At 43.4% G+C, this 16799-nt stretch overlaps 1 protein-coding gene across 1 annotated transcript in view; it reads right to left on the bottom strand.

The window, feature by feature from the left end:
• The window catches only part of LOC123363338 (ATP-dependent translocase ABCB1-like), a 47585-nt gene that overhangs the window by 16217 nt on the left and 14569 nt on the right, over nucleotides 1-16799 (bottom strand). Inside the window, exons 11-18 of the mRNA XM_045004191.1 lie at nucleotides 15254-15367; nucleotides 12714-12824; nucleotides 10179-10304; nucleotides 7934-8137; nucleotides 6902-7072; nucleotides 2982-3143; nucleotides 1820-2059; nucleotides 213-359 (exon numbers count right to left, since the gene is read on the bottom strand). Of these exons, the coding sequence (XP_044860126.1) occupies nucleotides 213-359; nucleotides 1820-2059; nucleotides 2982-3143; nucleotides 6902-7072; nucleotides 7934-8137; nucleotides 10179-10304; nucleotides 12714-12824; nucleotides 15254-15367 (1275 nt within the window). The remainder of the gene's footprint in view (nucleotides 1-212; nucleotides 360-1819; nucleotides 2060-2981; nucleotides 3144-6901; nucleotides 7073-7933; nucleotides 8138-10178; nucleotides 10305-12713; nucleotides 12825-15253; nucleotides 15368-16799) is intronic.

Here is a 16799-nt window from a genome sequence, read left to right as displayed (position 1 = left end):
GCAAGAAGTCCCAAGTGGGGAGAGGAGATCAAGGGCTTGATCAAGTTCCTACTGAAGTCAATGGAAAGACTCCAGTAGAGTTCAGTGACAGTGGGAGCAGGAGGCGGCTCTAAGGCATCACCAGAGAGGACTAGCTGGAGGGTCGGGCAGGATTTAAAGTTCTGCATTTGTGCCTGGTTCAAGTTAGTTTACCATACAGTTTTGATACTTACCCCAATGATTTTTCCATATATAACAGAAAATGCAGGGTGGACGCCACCAGAGAAGGCAGCAGCAATCACGCCAAAGAATATATGCAGCCACTCAGGTTTGTTCAGAGCCAGAATTCTGGAATAAGGCACAGCAGGGAGATTTTCCTCCTACATAAGAGATAAAATTCAGCTGTTCACTGAAAGTTGTGGAACATGACAATTTCCTCAGCTAGGGGGAAAATCAGTAAACTGTCCTAGCAACTGTTCACAGATAATTCACCCCAGCCTCCAATGTACACACTGAATGAGCAAACGTACTGAAGATTTGCCGCTCTGTAATTTAAGGTCTTAAAACTGCTATTGCAAGTCAAAAAAAAATCTGCAGGCATCAATTTAACAAAAGGCTCACTGGGGGGTGGGTGGGATGGGGACTATATAGTTCAGTGAAATGTCAGATAAAGTTGCAGTCCATGGTCACTGACCCTAACACATGAATCATTATAATGACCTAAAAAGTCTCACTGTTCTGAGCACAAAAAATCAGTCTAGTTCAGCCTCTGCTAAATGCTAGTGGGTTTGCAGTAATACAATTGGGTTGACTTATGTCAGGTAGTCTGTTTTGTCTTTTACAAAATACAGACCATGAATCATTACCATATGCATGGAAATCACATATGAAACAGTGATTTAGGCTTCATCTCCCTTGAAAAACACATGGCAGCTCAATTCAGCTTCACTGAGCTATTCAAAATGTCCATACATTTGTTGAGGAAGTTGTGGAAAATGAAATGAAAACATAAGAACTGGTACAAATTATTAAATGAGGTTCTGAGCCAGTTGTGATGGCCTCGCCTGATTATCTTTGCCTGTGTTTCAGATACTGGAAAAGCCTGCCCACACTTTAACCATACAAGCCTGCTGAACTTTGTGACATCAATAATTTCATGTCTTTCGATCTGATTTCTTCACTTTACTGCAAACAGTATGAATTCTGAAGCCATGTATCTTGCCATCTACCGTATTTCCTCTGACAAGGCCCAAATGCAACAGTTATGAATTGATAAAAAAAGTGTGTTCTGGACTTCTGGGCGATACATTGTAAGAATGGATCCAGTTGCTGCTTATTGTTCGCATCATGTTCTACCAGTAGACTGTACTATAATATAAAAAGAGCTCCTAGAAGAGGGTTTCTTCACTGGTGGGTTGTGACCCAAAATTGGGTCATCTGAATGTGTTGAAGGATCACAGGGCTGGCTGGGCTCAGCTTCCCATTCTGGTCTTTCTGACCAGATGCACATGGTCACAACACCACTCTCACAAATTTGGCCCATCAGGGGAGCCAGGCCAAATCTGAGCAGTGCTGCAACCTCTGTGGAGTAGGGAGCCAAGCCCAGCTAGTCCTGCGGGACAGGAGCTAGGATCTGTCTCAAGACTGATTTGTTTACACCTGTGTTTTCCCTGAAGATTCCCAATTCAAGTATTCGCCCAGGTCAATGCTGCATATGACAGCATCATAGCAAAGGTGACATGGATTAAGATCTGTTTAAAAAAGAAAATAGAATGACCTTTGTTCCTATTCTCACAAACTATCACTAAACTTTAGGATTAAACTGAATTGTAACACTAACCTCTTTCTCCTTTGTTTTCTTCTTTTCAGACGACGTTTTCTTAGAAGAGGTCTTTCTGCTTGTATGCCTTCTGGATCTCTTAGGAATGCTTCCCATCTCAGTGATTCCTGGTTTTTCAAAACCACCAAGATCAGTCAGATTCTCCATCCTGAGATCATCTAAATCCTCTTCCTCATAGTCTTCATCTTCTGTCTCTTCATCTCTTTCTGACATCTCATTTTGAGTGTTTCCACCATGACCCTAGTGACAAGCAAGGAATAGTGATAAACAGTCATAAGACAGTTTGTAGCAAGGGAAAGGAACATGTACTTGGTATGGAAACAAACAAAACCACCACCACTTTGGTTACATTGTCACTTTCATATGGTAGTTTGTATAGGCCAAGTATTCTGCCAGTATAAGTTGGTGCAGTTGCAACTTACACCAGCAGAGAATTTGGCTCTGTATGCCCCCCCGCACTATCTATATAGTTCTGTGATGATGTCATCCACCTCTTTTGCTCAGTTATGTTTGACTCATTACACTGTGTAAATGTGAAGCTACCGGTGAAAAACAACCACTTCCAACTCAGAAACAAGATTGACTGATCAACTTTCACTAAACTAGAAAATATGCAGAAACTGCAAAGCGAAAATGGCCCAGCTTTTTCAGTGCAGAACTTGCATGTGTCAGCAATAGTATCAGTGAGATCATAGGCGCCAACACTGTGGGTGCTCAGTGACTCAAGCAGCCACCAAAAAAAATAGGGGGTGTTCAGCACTTGCAGGGCTGGATAATCTTTTGTGGGCCCCAGCGCCTGGACTGTGGCCCTTCCCCAATGGCCCACCCACCACTCCGCACCAAGGCCTCTCCCCCGATTGGCCTCTTCCTCCCCAAGGCCCCATCGCACTCAAACAAGAGGCCCCGCTGTTGCTCAGCCTCTTCCCCGAGGCTCGCCTGTGCTCTGCCCAGAGGTGCCACCCCTGCTCAGCCTCCCTCCCTCCCACCCCCGAAGCCCTGCCCACAGGTCACAAGAGAGGGGGAGGGGGATGGAGAGGAACACCCTCCAGCAAATTCAAAAATCAGCACCTGTGAGTGAGATATGCAGATAATTTTCTGGAGTAGAGAGATGGCCAGTAAATCTGAAGCATTTAGTCAGGAGTGCTCTATCACATCTCATTACCTGCTGCATCACAAGAGAATAGTAGACACCCTTCTGTGTCATGAGTTCATTGTGTGCTCCCTGTTCAACAACAACACCGTTGTGAAATCCAGCGATAATGTCAGCTGTTCGGATTGTGGAGAGCCGGTGAGCTATCACAATGGTGGTACGTCCAGCCCTAGCCTTACCGGGGGAAAAAACAGAGAGATTTATTTTAAAATGTGGTGAACCCCCCACCCCAGAAAATCCCTACCTAACAGTGTGGAAAATACAAGCGTAAAAGCCCTGCTGATCCTCTATAGCTGATCAATATTTCCATGCCTGCTGTCTGATTTAACAACCAAAGGACACTTCTGATTACAAAATCCACATTTATAATAATGACAGGGGAAAGTGGATTAATTTTATAGGCTGTGCAGGTACTCACTGCCTATAGCTAAGGTTGCCTGACACTTCCAATTGTAAGACCTGTTGTCAGATGCTTATAACTTTGCCAAGATTTAATTATTTGGGATGAAACTTTCCATGCTGATATCTGCCTCACCTTCTTCTCCTCCCCCCCCCAACTATTTTAGCAAAAATGGTTCAATGATTTCTCAAAATGAGGTTAGAGAAAAATAATGTTGTTTTGCCCATATTAAAAAATTCTTATAACTGTTTAATTGAGAAGCTTTTTCACCTAAATGCTTGAGAGCAGGGATATGAAATTTGGAGGAGATGAGCATGGCTCACTGGTATCAGGGATGTGCCTTTTACCATTCCCATGAAAATCTGCCCAAATTTGGGGGGCCGAGATATGAGGCTCTGAACATCTCAATTTGCATGTGCTCAGTAGAGACTTAGAGTTCAGCAGCTAAATTCCCCAAAGAAACAGTCTGAGCTCGCTGCATTGTATGACAGGAGTGCACATGCACCATCCCCACACAGTGAGTAAGCATGTTCCTGCCCAGGATTGTAGGGGCTGAGCAGGACTTTCCCTACAATTTCTCCTCCCTATAGTCAGGGGGAGTTGTGGTCCCCAGTGTGACAATCTACCTGGAGCGTCAGGTGATCAGGCTGACGCAGCAGGATTAATAAAATAAAATACAGCAGAGAGTGCTGGGAACGCTCCCACGTCGCTCAGGGGAAGAGAGAAAGCATTAGGGCCCCAAGCCCTAACCCACCTTCATACTCACACAAGCACTACCCAAAGCTGGCCATGCCTGGGTGTAACGTAAGAAGAAGAGGGGAAGGGGTGGACGGGAGTTCTTGCCCTGGGTCCAGGTCGTCCCAGGGATCCGCTGTAATCTCCAAGTTGCCCCAGCTTTCAGGAGGGTCCTGGGCTTCTTTGGGGGTGGTTTCAGTCAGGGCCCTCTATTCCGGTGCTCTTTGTACCAGTTCAAACAGGCTTGATATGGTTTCTTTCCCTTTCCCAAAGCATCCCAGCTCCAGGGACGCCTGTCTGGCTCCCACTCATGTTGTCTCGTCTGTGTTTTCAGCCTCTGCAGCCCTGGGCTTTGTTTTCCTCTTTGCTGGTTTTGCTGTCCTGCAGGTGCAGGTTTGTGTAGTTGGTTTTTCACAGCCGCTTGGGCAATTTTCAGGCCCCCGTCTTTCTCGGCTGTCAGCCAAGTCTTGGCTGCGAGCAGTGTTGTTGGGCGGAGGACAGTGTTTTATCTTCAAACTGAGCTTGTTAATTGCAGTGTTGAATTAACCTGTTCTCTGCTCTTTTCTTTTTCTTCTCCCCCTCTTCGGCCTCTTGTGACCTAAAAAACCCCTTCCACTCTCCACTCACACACCTTTAATCCTCCCCAAAATGCTTTGTCATGCTTGCAACAGCATTAGCAATATACAGTGCTAATCTGCCTTCCCAGGGACCTCCCTAAGGGGAGGGGGCCATTGGGTTGTGACACCAGCACAGGAAACAAGAGATGGGAGAGCAGAATGAACAGTGATTATGGAAGGAATCAAAGTTATGCAGTAAAGGATGCTCTTGTCTGCAGGAAACCTGCCTTATTTGTTGCAGAAGTTGTAAGGCAGGGCCGCCCAGAGGATTCCGGGGGACTGGGGTCTTCGGCAGTGGGGGGCCCTTGCTTCGGCAGTAATTCGGAGGCGGGGGGTCCTTCCACTCTGGGACCTGCCGCCGAAGTGCCCCGAAGACCCGCAGTGGGGGTTGCCCACCACCAAATTACCACTGAAGCGGGATCCGCTGCCGAAGTGCAGCCGGGTCTTCGGGGCACTTCGGCGGCGGGTCCCAGAACGGAAGGACTCCCCACTGCCGAACTACCGCCGAAGCAGGATCCACCGCCGAAGTGCAGCCAGGTCTTCGGGGCACTTTGGCGGCGGGTCCCGGAGCGGAGGGACCCGCTACCAGTGAAGACCAGGAGCAGAAGAAGCTCCGGGGGCCCGGGCTCCATGAGAGTTTTCCGAGCCCCCAGAGTGAGCGAAGGACCCCACTCCAGGGGCCCTGAAAAACTCTCAAATTGACCCACTTTCCCCCACCTCTGGGAGGCCCTGTTGTAAGGTGTGTAGTTAATGAGACAGGGGATTGCAGGAAAAGAAAGGATGGTCTCATTATTGTTGCAGCAGCTGAATACTACCCTAGAGAATTAGATTCTAGCCCTGTCTCTGTGCTGAGCATTCACGGCTGCAACTGAAGTCAATGGGAGATGTGCTTTTAACATATCTAGCACTGTATAATGCAAAATTCTCTGAAATATTGAGTCCTGGGCATCACAGATCATGCACCCAAAAGTAGTATGCACTTTCAACACTAATGTCTCCGTTCCTCAGTTCCCCTTCTCTGATATGGGAGTAATACTACCACCTTACCTGTTGGGAGTGTTGTGAAGATAAATTCATTAGTGTTTATGAAGCACTCAGATACTAGAGTGATGAGAGGTATAGAAAAGCCCATGAGGAAGTTAATAATTTTGTTTTCACAGCAGAGTTTGAATGGCATGGGGCCATCCACTGAATGCTGAGGATGAAAAGAAATATTGACTAGCACTGAATGTTGAATAGCACTATCCTCTGCACTGAATGAAGCAGGGGGTCTTGTGGAAAAAATAGTATGGGATCATGTAACTGACGACTGTCCCCTAATGCAGACACACAAGGGGCCCAAATTAATGTTGACCAGGAAACTTTAATTCTGTCATTCCCTACATTTTGAGGGCTTGACTTTGGAACCTTAATGTTCTTTTCATGTAGAGTGACTCTGTGTGTGTGTGTGTGTGTGTGTGTGTGTGTGTAATTCAGTATAAATATTGATATTATCTATGTAGAATATAAGGCTCAGCACCCTGAGATTGCTTAATGGAGTTTTGATTAAATATTACAGGGTCATATCATGACACCAAAATTTGAGGATGCATCCAATTGGTCCTGCTAGTGAAGGCAGGGGGCTGCTCAGCCCCTACAATCCTGGGCAGGAACATGCTTAGTCACAGTGTGGGGATGGTGCATGTGCACTCCTGTCATACAATGCAGCGAGCTCAGACTGTTTCTTTGGGGAGTATAGCTGCTGAGCTCTAATAAGTCTCTACTGAGCACATGCAAATTGAGACGTTCAGAGCCTCATAACTCGGCCCCCCAAATTTGGGCAGATTTTCGTGGGAACGGTAAAAGGGAGGGATAGCTCAGTGGTTTGAGCATTGGCCTACTAAATCCAGGGTTGTGAGTTCAATCCTTAAGGAGGCTGCTTAGGGATCTAGGGGGGAAATTGGTCCTGTTAGTGAAGGCAGGCTGCTGGACTCGATGACCTTTCAAGGTCCCTTCCAGTTCTAGGAGATTGGTATATCTCCAATTATTACCTATCCCTATTGATTTCAATGCCCTCCTCGAAACCAGCGGAGAGCTGTGCTTAAAAACAGATGGCATGCTATAGCCTTTAATGTCAAGCTTGGCATATGGTTGTGGTGCTTCTTAATACTGATTGATAACTCTAGCAACAGGATTCCTACCTTATTAAGAGCTGCTTGCACAATAGATTCACTCTGAGTGTCCAGAGCAGACGTGGCTTCATCCAGCAGCAGAATCCTGGGATTCCTTGCCAGGGCACGGGCAATAGCAATTCGCTGTTTCTGCCCTCCGCTCAGCTGAGCTCCCCTTTCCCCCACCATGGTGTTAAGTTTCTGAGAGAGGAGTATCGACATTGCAGAAGTGGTCAGTTGAAATCCTTTTACACCCCCACCCCTGTCTTACTGTTACTATCACATACAGAAATTCCCTCTTTTAAAAGTTTTATGATGGATGATCCAATAAACGCTTTAAGAATAATTACTTCTAAAGAAGTGTCTTGGCCAATTACATTCAGTGTTTTTTTCCCCCTTGAGGCAGAGGACAGTTTAAAATTCCTAATGATTGGTTTACAGTTTTGTCTCTGTCTCACCTTCTAGTTGGCTAGGAATTAGAAAACCATCACACCACATACTATTAGCTTAAAGAAGGTACTCTAAAATTAGATTTTTCAATTATTATAAAAAGCAGCAATTGAAGTGAAAAAAACCAGACAAACTAGAACTGGCTGAAGAAATCCAGCCATTTGTTTGGCTAACAATACTAACCAGTGACTACTCAGGACACAAAGCAATTTTGTTTGCCAAGCAAAACCAGTTTAAAAACAAAAAACAAAAACAAAAAAACAAAAAAGATGGGAATATTGGAAGTAGAAAAAGATAGATAATACCTAGCAGAAGAAAACAGAATAAAAACAATCTGATAAATTGAAAAAAAATCTCTCATTGTCCATAGAAATTCCTTATCCACCCTATTAAAAATGTTGCCACATGACATACAGTTAGTATTGTAAATTAAGAACACTGTGGGTGAAATTGTCAATTGGAATAAATGACAAAACATCAGTGAAAAGCTAGTAAAGCACCATCTATTTGCACCAGCAGAGAATTTGGGCCACAAAAATTCAGAAGAACTGAGAGAGAGAGAAACCAAAGAATTTGTCACAGTTATACGGTGCTCAAATTACATCAACTCACATCAGGCAGTCTGGATATAAAATCAAAAGCATTGGCTTCTTTAGCTGCTTTCTCAATTTCAGAATCAGTAATACCCTCTCTGCCACAGCGAATGTTCTCAGCTATTGTTGTAGCAAACAAAATAGGCTCCTGGCTTACAAGGCCAATACGTTCTCTTAGCCACTTTATATTAAGGGTCCGAATATCTCGTCCATCTAAGGTAATCTGAGTGGAAAGGCATAAATGAAGAGTTAGAGGAAATGTATTATGTTTCAAATAATTAGTTGTTATAATGATATAATAATAATAATAATAATAATAATAATAATGATACACCTCTACCCCGATTTAACGAGACCCGATATAATAGGAATATGGATATAACGCGGTAAAGCAGTGCTGCGGGGGAGTGGGGCTGCACACTCCGGTGGATTAAAGCAAGTTCGATATAACGCAGTTTCACCTATAACGCGGTAAGATTTTTTGGCTCCCGAGGACAGTGTTATATCGAGGTAGAGATGTATAATAACTGACTTCAATATTTGTTTAGCAGCTTTTCACATAGAATAAAGCAATAACATTTAAACAAAATGACCAGGAAAAATTAAAACTATATCTTCACAATCACCTCAGACTAGAAGAATGAAAGGAGAAGGTTAAACAAAAAGGATATTGTAGGAGCAGTGTTTTATAATTGTACTATGAGAATTAATGTATGATTTGATTTCATCCTGCCAGCCATCCTTTTTGAATAGCAGAAAGGAATGACAGACCAGAACAATCCTTATGACTGATTATGGTCACCCTTTTGTTTTTGGATAAGTTATAATGTCTACTATAGTTTCCTATATGTATTACAAATTAGGGACTCTAGTTAAATATACATTTCTTTGTTTTAAGGTTTTAGTAAGTAAGAGACAGGATCTTGTATTGTATCTATGTTAAGGAGATTAGAGAGATGTTGAGGGCCTGAAGCACCAGTGGGAATTGTTTAAGTTATAAGATTTAGCTAGGCTTGATTTATAATGTATTCTGCTGAATATAAAATACTGCTTCTCTATACCTTTGAAGGTTTCTGTAAGAGATTGTTTGTGTGAATGAGGAATGCATGCATCAGGAAAAGATAAGGTGTCAAAGAAAGCCATGACAAAGGTCCAGATGGTCAAGAAAAAGTGAGAGACTTGGAAAGACAGGAGACAATCAGAAAACAGCCATTGTATCCAATGCTAAACATGTTAGCAGCATTGACAACCTCTAAGGTGAGGCAGGCACCTCAGAAAGTGAGACAACAAATAGGAGATAACAATGGGAAGCCCGACAATAACCATCAAATGATAATAGCAGAAAACCCCAGGATTAACACCACTTAAGGACAGGATGACATTGCAAAATGCATGGACTCAAATAGGAATTTACAACTGGAAAGCTGGGTTGTTGTGCCACAGAACTCTGGGTTCAGTCCTGCAAAGCCTGGGAGCATCGGATCGAGACTCATGCTCAATCTAACTGGCCGTTAGATTGACTCGAGCTACAACAAACTGGTAACTATAAACATCAACTGGCAGGAGAGAGAGAGAGAGACAGAGAGAGTGTGTGTGAGAGAGAGATACTAAAAAGCATATGCTAACTGTTGTATTTTCAATAAATGTGACGCATTTGCCTTTTCTCCCTGAATATTTAAATACAAATTTTGACTTCCCTTAATGTCAGTAAAGTCCTATCTAAGTTTTTACAATATTCTCATCCTCATGGCATACAAGTAATGAAAAATCTGTTTTAGAATCTCTTTGGATGCTACGTATCTTTTGCTGGGGCGGCTCTAGACATTTCGCCACCCTAAGCACGGCGGCATGCCACAGGGGGCGCTCTGCCGGTCACCGGTCCTGCTGGTCCGGTGGACCTCCCGCAGGCGTGCCTGTGGAGGGTCCGCTCGTCCCACGGCTTCGGTGGAACCGCAGGACCAGCGGACCCTCAGCAGGCACGCCTGCGGGAGGTCCACTGGAGCCGCGGGACCAGCGGACCCTCTGCAGGCATGCTGCCGAAGGCTGCCTACCTGCTGCCCTCCCGGCGACCGGCAGAGCGCCCCCCCGCGGCATTCCGCCCCAAGCATGTGCTTGGCGTGCTGAGGCCTGGAGCCTTCCCTGATCTTTTGTTATTTTAAGAATCCAATTTGGTGTAATATCCTTTTAAAGTATAGGTGTAATCTAGTCAGGAAATTAATCTTCATCCTAGGAGCCTGGAATATCGACAGTTCATCCAAACTAACCTCTCCTTGGACTGGATCATAGAATCTCTGTAGCAGCTGAATAGCAGTACTTTTGCCACAGCCACTGGAGCCAACCAGAGCGATGGTCTTCCCCGATTGAACTTTCAGGTTCAGGCCCTTGAGAATCTGGAAATATCATCTTTATATGTTAGTCCAATAAATATAGAGCTGCTTAAATAAATGGTTTGTTTAGAAAAAGGTCTATTAAGATGCTTGGCATCATGATCAAGCCAATAATGAGAGGTCTGGTCTAACAGTGTATTTAACTCCCAGGCCTGCTTTCAGTCCTTTGTTCCAATCCGGGTTGGAAAGCACTTTGAAGATGACAAGAAAAAGTTTTTATTATTAATAACAATCTTGCTTTGTTCTATTCTTATTCTATAAAGACTGCCCTAAGAAAAACCCTTTGGCTCTGAAAACAAAGTGGGTGTTGTAATATCCCCAATGGAATGAAGGGTCAGGATTCGACAATCTCTGGAATTTACTAGGGAGGAATTAGTTATGGAGTAATGACACTTTTGTTGCTATGTTCACATTTAGGAACATTTTACTTCAGTCTGTTTATCCCATCTTATGAATGTCTAATATTGTTAGTGACCAAATATTTGTCTTCTATGGGAACTCTTATCTATATTTAGGCTGATTTATGACTACACATTTTTTTGTAATAGAAGATAAAAACAGTAATATTGTTCTTGTCTCCTTATACTATACCAGAAGAGCACCAGTTTTCCAGTAAGCTAATAGTGGATAAGCTTTGGTGTTTGCTTGACCATCATTCGCCACCCCTTTAACATCATTTCTCATCACGACCATCCCAGCTCTAATCTCCCTTTTTAGGTAAGGCAGGAAAGGGCATGTCAAGGTAATGCTGATAATAACTAGAGTCTTCAGCTCTCTGTGACCCGGTTCATTCCAAATTTAGGTACTAAATGGACATTGCCTTGATCTGGTCTGTTGATCATCTCTGGCTGGTGATTGATGAGAACCAGGTATCCAAGATGATTCTTTTAGCTTTGCCAGCTACCTCTGATACCATTGATAATGAGCCACTGCTGAAACAGGGTGGAGTCTAGAAGGGATGGATGGAATCATTCTGGAATGGCTCCATCCCATTCCAGCCACTGCCCCAAACAGTGGCTCATCCAGCCCAGGATTTCTCTTGTGTAGAGTGATGTGGGATTCTGTCTTGTCACCCTCCTGCTCAATTTGTATGCAAGATCATTAGGGGAAGACACTGAGACATTACAGACTACGCTGACTTCAGTATTCAGATAATATAGCTCTAGGTCTCTGTTTCATCAGACCCAGCTGGGAGAAGTTGACTGGCTTAGCCAGCAAGTTACAGGGTGGGTTTGAGGCAGGCAAGTCAGCTGTGACTCACCTCAGAGATGACTAAGTTTATGGTTGTAGGTTGGAGGAACCCATCAGAAGAAATGGTAGAGCTAACAGCAGCACACTCAAGTGAGTTCATAACCTGTTGGATCCAGAGCTGCTTTTGCACGCAGGAAGCAGTAGCGGCTAATAGCATTTTGTTTGTCTTTTACACTTGGCCAGAAGGTTCTGAACTTTCAGTTCCGGTACAGATGTCAATCCAGAGAGAAATATTGGATTACTGCAAAATACCATACATGGGACTGTACAACAAGATGACTCCCCTCACAAACTTCAGCCGGTGGAGAGCATGGCAGTCTGTTTCTTAGAGGGCATTTTCTGTAGGGAGAATCTTGCCTCCATGCTCTGTGATCTGCACTGGCTTCCATTTCATTGTCTGGAGTGATTTAGAATAATGGCTTTAACCAATAAGCCTTAAAATAGGTTGAGTCCTGGCTATCTCCAAGATTACCTCTCCCCACATGGGATATCACAGCAGCTGAGATCTTCTGAAGCGCGGACACAAACAGCTTTCTGGGTTTAACCACATGAGGGCTGGAGGTGAGGCATGGTTGGTGAGTGAGCTTGAATGAAGAATTTGCTTCTGATTCAATTCACCACAGGCCAAATTTACTCACCTTCTGGTTATGCTGTAAGCCCCATTTGTTCTCCCTTACTTTTTCCACAAGTGAAAATGAAGAAAAAGTGGATGATGGTGGTGAAAACAAAGCTTTAGTTTTGGGAGGACATTCATCCTTCTTTATTGTTGTATTTTTATAACTAGTATAATAACATTTAGCTCTTACATAGTACTTTTCATCCATATATCTCAAAGCACTTTAAAGAGGAGGTCAGTATTACTATCCCCATTTTACAGATGGGGAAAATGGAGGGAGAGAGGTGAAGTGACTTGCCAAGTGTTACTTTGCAGGACAATGGCAGAGCTGGGAATAGAATCCTGGTTTCTTGAGTCCTCACCCAATGTTCTTTCAACTAGACTACACTGTGCTACATAAATACCCAGAGTACAGGATGGGCACTTCAAAAAATACTGTTTTAAAATAAATACATTAAATTGGTAAAATATCAGTTTTCTTTTTGGTCACACAGATAATGGCAGCAGCTCTTCACTGCAAAGATGAATTTAAAAAGATCACTTACTTTAACATCAGGTCTGGATGGGTAACTGAAATGGATGTTTTTGAATTCAATTTCTCCTTTGAGCTTGTCTGGTCTGTATCCTTCCTTGGCACTGCTATCTAGAAGACGGTGCTGGAGAGAGATTTTGAAAAGGTATTACACATTTCTGTGATTTTACAGTTGTGTCTTTTGATAGATAAGTTGTTTAGGACAGAAAAAAGAAACACTGCAACACTACATAGCAGTTTAACTGATCAATGGTTGCTGTATTTCACCCCAGAGGATTCTGCCTATCAGTGAAATACAATCCTTGTGTATACCCTGCAAAGCATTTTGGGATACGGGACAAGGAAAGAACAGGAGTAACTAGAATAATAAATCATCTATTATACCTTAAATCATCCATCTCCCAACATTTACAATGGGCCCAAATCCCTTAGCTCCCTCCCAGCATCTGCCTAGGCAGAATGTGGGTTGAGAATCAGTTCTTGGAGGAGTGATGCTGCCTGTAATTGTTGGTTGGCTTAAAATGCACAAGCAAAATAAACAAACTGGGGATTTATTACAAAGTCTTCATCTCTTAAAAAAGATACCATCATCCTGAGGCTCCCTGGTCTGAAGTCCAATGGAAAATTAGCCTGGCGCTAAATAGCCTGACCTGCAATTGCTCCTCCACTTCCCATGTTGCTGATCTCTGCTGGACTGACACTTTTCAATGACCCAGTAACCACCAGCAGAGTTCAAAATTTCTCTTTGGAGTAGAAATGGGAAGTTTAAAGGGGACCCCGTAGGCTCTCTCTGCTCCACTCTAAGACCAGTAAAACCAAAAATAAAACCAAACCCTTTGTCTCAGAGTTCTGTTTTCTGGTAGTAGCTTCCAGCTTGTTCTATCTCCATCCAGGACTCTAGACAATCTGGGAAACAGAGTCCTGAGTCTCTATAGCCATTGTTGCTGTAGTCTGAGGCGAGTCCCCTAATGACTTGCTTAGTGTAATAGGTCAGGAACAACCAACATCAGAGGTGGTTACACAGAGTTTGATCACCCTTAATTCATTTTCTCTGGGCAAAATTCCACCCTTTGTTATATTCACACAACCTCACTGACACCCATCAGCATTTATTGCCATAACAGAGGACAAAATTCAGCCCTTTGTTCTAACCTAATATGAACCTGGGACTTCAGATATATAACAAACTGCTGTACAAAATTCTAAGAGTTAGTTACTGAAAGTGTGGCATCCCTCTTCCCCAGCAACAGTATTACCAGAGCTTTCAACAGCATGCATTGTCATGCATCTGACAAAGTGGGTATTCACCCACGAATACTCATGCTCCAAAACGTCTGTTAGCCTATAAGGTGCCACAGGACTCTTTGCTGCTTTTACAGATACAGACTAACACGGCTACCCCTCTTATACTTCAACAGTACTGTTAATCACCAAATCAAAAGCATTTGAACTAAAATCATGTCCACTCCACATACTTGTGTTTTAAAGAGCAATGTCATTTCACTTAGCTCTTCACCACTTACTCTAAAAAAATAAATAAATGAGGGAGTGACAAACCTAACAGGAACGAGGGCCCCAATCTGTAAAGTTGAGCTATAGATCTCAGTTTCCCCCAAGTTTGAAATAAGCTCATTTAGGGCTTTGGTTAAGGCTCGTCTCTCCTTAATATGAAGAGAAATGTCATCTTACTTTTGTTTTCAGTGGTCTGAGTGTATGCAGTTCGTTCACTTTTTGAATTTTTTGAGAAATAAATCAGAAATTTCAGACTGCTAGAAAAGTGACATTAAATGACATTCCTCATCTGCCTTGGTGGGTCCTGCACTTACAGGTGGATTTGCTTGCCTCAGAGATTCATGGCAGCCCTCAGTTTGGCTACTTTTGATAGTGCTCAAACCTGCTGTCCACTCACCTAACCTCACCAGTGGCCAGCCTGGGGGAAACCTAGTGGCTTGGGGACAGGCCAGATCCCTTTCCAATTCAGACCTTCCCTTCTGGTGTTTCTCACAGACCAAGTTAACTCCTCCTGTGTCCTATCAGGAGTTGGGGGGATGGGGGAAACCCATGCCCACACTCTACATGGGGTTCAAGCCCAGGGCCCTATGGATAGCAGCTGTCTATAATGGTCCCTGTATCAGCTGCATGGCAGCTACAACTCCCTTGGCTACTTCCTCATGGCCTTCCCCAGCACCTTCTTTATCCTCACTGCAGGATCTTCCTCCTGAAGCCTGATCACGCTTGAACTCTCCACTCCTCCAGCAGCACGGCTTCTCGCTCCCTGGTCCTTGCACACACCCCTACTAACTGATGGGAGGTCCTCTTTAAAGCAGGTGTCCTGATTAGCCCGCCTGCCATAATTGATTCTAGAAAGTTCTTAATTGGCTCCAGGTGTCTTGATTAGCTTGCTGGTCTTATTTAGTTCTAGCAGGTTCCTGATTGCTCTAGGGAAGCCCCTGCTCTGGTCACTCAGGGAACAGAAAATTGTTCATCCAGTGACCAGTATATTTGCCCTCTACCAGACTCTTGTACCCCACTGGTCTGGGTCTGTCACAGCACCTTACTGATGACCTTGTACACCTCATAGGCAGCACCTCGAGCACTGGCAACACATTCCAAGTGTGGGAAGCCCTGGATGAGGTAGAATGCGCCACGGAGCAGAGAGAATAATACCTACAGGGAAACAAAACAGGAACTAGTGTACAGTGGTTCCAGACCTGCAGTTTCCTTAGTGTTAAATGTCATGGTAATCCTGGTGGTTCTGTAAGAGCTTTTCCAGAAAAAAAATATAAAAAAGAAAATCAAAACTAAGATTTCAGGCTGCATTTTTCCAGCTCCCCCAGTTTTTAATCTTTCCCTGGATTTGACACAGGACGTGGTGAATGTAGCTATTGTGTGCACCTACATGCCCTTTAACAGTTGGATTAGCTTTTTTTATTGCTCCTGTTTTCATTAACTCCCATTAAGAGAATAAATAGTGAAATTAGACATCTCTCCATCTCTTTGCAATAAAAAAAACCTCAGCGTCCTCAAAGAGAGTTAATCCACAGTTTCCTGAGGCCCCAATCCTTCAAAGTGCACACTTAACATTATGCCTTGTGACTAGTTCCACTGAAGTCAAGTTCTCATCAGAAGTCAGTGGGGCTACTCACAGTGCATAACACACATACCTAAGTCTTTGCAGGATCAGGGCCTTATTCCTTTCCAAAGGAAAAATAATCTAAAAATTTTGATAAAGTACAAAAATCCCTTGCAGGGATTTAAAAAAATGAAAGATGGTCCCATGGCTGTGACACTAGCAGACCAGGTGCCAGCTCATGCCAAAACCCCAGACCTCACTCAGTGATTACAGATGCATAGCTGGAAGCCAGGCCAATTCACATGTGTATTAGTATAGAGCAAAGTTATTGTTACATGTATAAGAATGTATTTGGTGTTTAAACTTCATGAAAACTAATGGGATGTTAATGCACTGAAAACAATGCATTAGTTAAACACTTATCTGGATCCCGTTATAATGCTGTAGCAAACATTCACATAGTGTATGCCCCTGTCAGTAAATAATCCATCAAATGAGAAAGAAGTCTTGTGGAATGCAAATGAAGAATTTAACAGAAAAGTGTTAATTTCAAAGCAAGTGGTCATTGTGTGTGACGATCAAAAGTCAAAGACTCCAAATGTATTCCTCACTCTCTGCCATCAAAGGAAAAGCCCACATGGGTATTGACCCTGTCAGCTTGTTTGGATTCTAACAGGGCAAAATAAATGAACATAGAGATGGAGATTCCCTGAACACTGAGAGACTTATGCAAAACTGGCAGATCACTACATTTCTGCTATCATTTGAAATTATAAACTGACTCATTTGTACATATATTTTATCTGCTTTAATCTCTCAATAACTCGTATTACCTTTTTTTAGCTAATAAATCTTTAGTTAGTTTACTACAGAATTGTCTACCAGCATTGTCTTTGGTATAAAATCTAGGATACCAATTGATCTGGGGTAAGTGATTAGACTCAGGGACTGGAAGCAACCTGATTGTGGTGTGATTTTTGGTGTAAATGACCTTTTATCACAATGTCGGGTTTGTCTGTGTGGCAA

This window comes from Mauremys mutica, chromosome 2 (assembly GCF_020497125.1).
Source record: "Mauremys mutica isolate MM-2020 ecotype Southern chromosome 2, ASM2049712v1, whole genome shotgun sequence".
NCBI classification, from domain to species: Eukaryota; Metazoa; Chordata; order Testudines; family Geoemydidae; genus Mauremys; species Mauremys mutica.
Note: the sequence above shows the minus strand (reverse complement) of the source record. Positions and strands in the feature narration are given on the sequence as shown.